Genomic DNA, 4,194 nt, shown 5'->3' on the forward strand with positions numbered 1-4,194 from the left:
AAACCATTGAATAGACTAACCAAATCGAGTTCAATCAACTTGAACTTTACGGAATAAAAGAATAAATGTAAACTGGATGAAGTCTGTTCCAAGATAGAATTCAGAATAGACTTACACTCAATTGAATGAAAATCAAGCGACCCATCATCATCACGATCAATACTCGCCAATTGAACTTTGGGGTATTCAAGGGTAAGAAGTGAACTCGAATAAGGCTTCCTGAAATATGTTCGATTGGGGGCATTCTTTCTTGAGTAACTACGAGTAGAACGGAAATTAAATGACTAGTTTGGTAGCCCTAGTAAGAATCGATTTTATCTTGAGATATTGAAAATCAGAACCTGAAAGTAAGCCCAATAAAATCTAAAGTTGAAATCGAAGATGAGGCAACGATAGTGGAGAAGTGGTGATGATGGTTAGTCGAGAATGGTGGATGTCGCTTTTTGCAGGCCCATCTTCTTGATGAATACGACCGACGAAGGTGATTATGCAGAAACAAAATCCGTCTCCCTTAATAATTGATTTTTTAGGTTTTCTTCTCCATTTTTTCAGAAACGAACGAGTTGCATGTATGGTGAACCAAAGAAGATGATATGTAGAAGATGCATGCATACCAATGTTTTAAAAATCGGTTTGAACCGGCCGGTCGAACCGGGAACCGGAGGAGAGAACGGTTCAACTATCACCGGTTTTATGTCAATTTATGAACCGGATTGAACCGGCCGGTTTTTAGAAAAAACCCGGTTGAACCGGTCAAAATAAACCGGTTGAACCGGTTAAACCGAATAAAACACATGGGAAAGAACCATTTTCATAATAAACTTTGATGATTTTTTTTCAAATCTATTTAGTTTCTCAAAATAAAAACATATGGTAAATGTTATAAAGTTTTTTGATGTGTTTGTATTCATCTAAAACTATATTTTGTTTCGGTATTATATTTTATTTTCTTTTTGACGTATATGTATTGATGTAAAACAGTAAAACTTATGGTTATGTGTTATTCTAATGTATTTGAATTGATCTACAACTTATTTTTATGTATATTTTTAATGTTTGAACTAGTAGCGTCAAACTCATTATTTATATATGTATGTATTTGTAGGAAAATAGGAAAAAAGATAAAAATTATAGAAACCGGTTCATCCGACGGTCGAACCGGTTAAACCGGGAACCGGTCACCATACCGGTTCAACTAAAAAACCGGTTTTTAAAACATTGATGCAGACTACCCGATGGAGCCTTAGAATTTGAGAGAAGAGAATACGTGATATAAGGAAAGAGAGATACATTTTCCTAATTTGTAGCTTTCAATTTAAAATTAATTAACTAATATATATATATATATATATATATATATATATATATATATATATATATATTAAAATAATTTATGATGCAGTTGCTAACACATATTATAACCAATGTGACACCCTTTCCTCATCCTAAGCTCTGCCATTTTATACCCAACAAAGATGAACAGATTGTTCTTCACTCAACAAATCCTCTCTCTCTCTCTCTCTCTCTCTCTCTCTCTCTCTCTCTCTCTCTCTCTCTCTCTCTAAAACCCTGGGATCCTCCAAATTCGATCCAACTACATGTTGACCGTCAGATCACATCAACGAACTTCTCTCTCTTAATAACACGTGCCATTCCCTCTCCCCCCTCTTATTAGTACTTTACTTCCATGCATGGAATTCTCCTCCGACTACAACTCATATATAGAGAGAGAAACAAACAGATGAAACAGTCATGGAGTCTGTTTTCAATTCTCCACCTCTTGATTCGCTACTCCTTACCTCTCATTGATCTTTTCTTCTGAACTTATTATTTTTATTTTCTGGGGTTCATTAATTTTTACCAATTTTGAACGTTGCAATAGCAGAGTGCTTTCTGTCTTGTGTATTTCCGTGCTTCGGTACCAGATTTGTTAAAGATAAGAGATGCTTCCTTTCTTTTTAAGTTCGATCTTAAACTTCCCAAAAGCTGTCGAATCCTTCCCCCAAACTGAGATAAAAAAGTCTATGATCTTTTTATCTGAGACATGATCTGCTTTGAAAGATTAAAAATCGCTAAATTTGATGAGCTTTTTGTAGTGCTTTTGATTCACTTTATTTTTTCCTGGGTCTGTGTTCTTGGGATTTGAGCCCTAAAGATGTTTCACCGAAATCAGCAAATGTTGTAAGCTTAAATTGATCTTTGCTTTTCTGGGTTCGTTTGGTGTTTTTTTGATTAGGTATTTCTAAAATTTCGATCTGGAAATCAAGATGGATGACGATCATGATGAACTGAGATTTGTGTGTAAGTTGTGTGATAAACGATACCCAAGTGGGAAATCATTAGGTGGGCATATGAGGTCTCATGTAAATTCTCCCGCTGCTCCTGCTGTTGCTGCTAATTCAGCTGAATCAGACGACAAATTCGAGCCCATGAAAAAGCCTTCTACTTTGATCATCAACGGAAACGGAATTGGAAACGGGAATGAGAATGGGAATTCTAGTATTTACGGGTTACGAGAGAACCCTAAAAAGAGTTGGAGAGCAGTCGGTTCTTCCTCCTCGACTTTATCTTTCCCAAATGAGAAAGTTTGCAAGCAATGTGGAAAAGGGTTCCCATCTTTAAAAGCTTTATGTGGTCATATGGCTTTTCATTCTGGTAAAGATAGGAATTCCAAGGATTACGATTATTCATGGACGAGTGAAAATCTCGATCATGATGACAAGTCCATCAGCGATAGTCATTCCGATACTGAAGAAAACGAGCTTCAAGATCCGATTTGTGTTACAAGATCCAAATCAAAAAGGTACAAGAACATCGTAGTTAAACCATCTTCTTTTTTAACCAATAGTAATAATAGTAATTACAATTACGGATCTTCTTCTGTTTCTGAAATTGATGAAATTGAACAAGAAGAAGTTGCAATGTCTTTGATGATGTTGTCTAAGGATTCCGCCAACTGGGCCGGTGTTAATTCCGTGGTAGAATCTTCTGACAACAATTCTGTAGTTTTGGAGACCAAGTGGAATTCCGAGAATCGTTGGAATGGAATCAAGAAAGTGGAATCAGATATTACGGTAGAGGAACTTCTTAGGAATGGTGATCAACATAAGAAGAGATCAAAAGGAGTGAATGGTTTGAACTGCAGAGTGTATTCTTATGAAGAAAAACTCGAAATTAGAAGGAATTTGTTTAAAGAATTCGGGTATAATGATAATTTTAAGAAAAGAATCAAAGAAGATGATGATTCTTATAAGCCTGAGGAGCCACATAAGAAGAGAAGCAAGTATGAATGTATGAACTGCAACAAGATTTTTAGTTCTTTTCAAGGGCTTGGAGGACATAGACCTTGTCACAAAAAGAACAATTCAGAAGCCCAATATCATAATCACAAGGCTAGGTTTGACAAAAAGATCAGGCCAAAAAAGAACAAAGGGCATGAATGTCCAATTTGTTTTAGGATGTTTAAATCAGGGCAAGCTTTAGGGGGTCACAAAAGGTCTCATTTCATTAATGGTGGTTCTGGAGAAAGGTTTGATCACATCGCAGTGATGGAAGATGAGGGTCCTACATGTACTGATATGATTGATCTTAATCTACCTGCTCCAGAAGAGGACTAGGGTTAGAAATCGCATGATTTGGTCTTCGTTTTTGGTTGTTTATCAGAGGACTTTAGAGAGGCGAGAGTTCTATTTTTGTTCTTACTGTTTAGAACTTCTTAATATTTTCTTCATTTCATCCAATTCTTGAATTTGTGCCTAAATTTTCCTGAACATTAAGCTGGATTCGTAGACTCGTAGTTTCAAGAACATTTGATGCTACTTTACTCCCAATTCATGCTATTCTTGAATTTTTGCCTAGTTTTCGAGAGAAGTTAAGAGTTAGGTTTCAGGTTTTAGTTATTTCAAGAACTTGTGACGCTTTTTTACTCCGAATTCATCCGATTCTTGAATTTATGCCTAATTTTCAAGAAAATTTGGCGTGAAGTTCCCTGTTATGTTTCAAGAACTTGTGGTACTTTTAATTCACTTTTACTTGCTTTATTATATCCCCAGCTCATCAAAATCTTGAATTTATGCCCAAATTTCAAAAAAACTGAGGTTGACGTTAGCTTTTTTCAAGAACTTGAGACGTATTGGTGTTTACTATTGATTTGGTTTAGTTGTTCCTACAGTAATTTGGTGGCATATGTTTTAG

At 35.6% G+C, this 4,194-nt stretch overlaps 1 protein-coding gene across 1 annotated transcript; it reads left to right on the forward strand.

Moving 5' to 3' along the window:
• The first annotated feature begins 1,555 nt into the window (after positions 1-1,555).
• LOC145132808 (uncharacterized) lies at positions 1,556-3,770 on the forward strand. Its single transcript, XM_079067719.1, has one exon. It carries the CDS (start codon positions 2,268-2,270, stop codon positions 3,615-3,617), a length of 1,350 nt encoding a protein of 449 aa, XP_078923845.1. The 5' UTR covers positions 1,556-2,267; the 3' UTR covers positions 3,618-3,770.
• Positions 3,771-4,194: the final 424 nt, after the last annotated feature.

This window comes from Lactuca virosa, chromosome 8 (assembly GCF_052849685.1).
Source record: "Lactuca virosa cultivar CGN04683 chromosome 8, Lactuca_virosa_CGN04683_v6, whole genome shotgun sequence".
NCBI classification, from domain to species: Eukaryota; Viridiplantae; Streptophyta; class Magnoliopsida; order Asterales; family Asteraceae; genus Lactuca; species Lactuca virosa.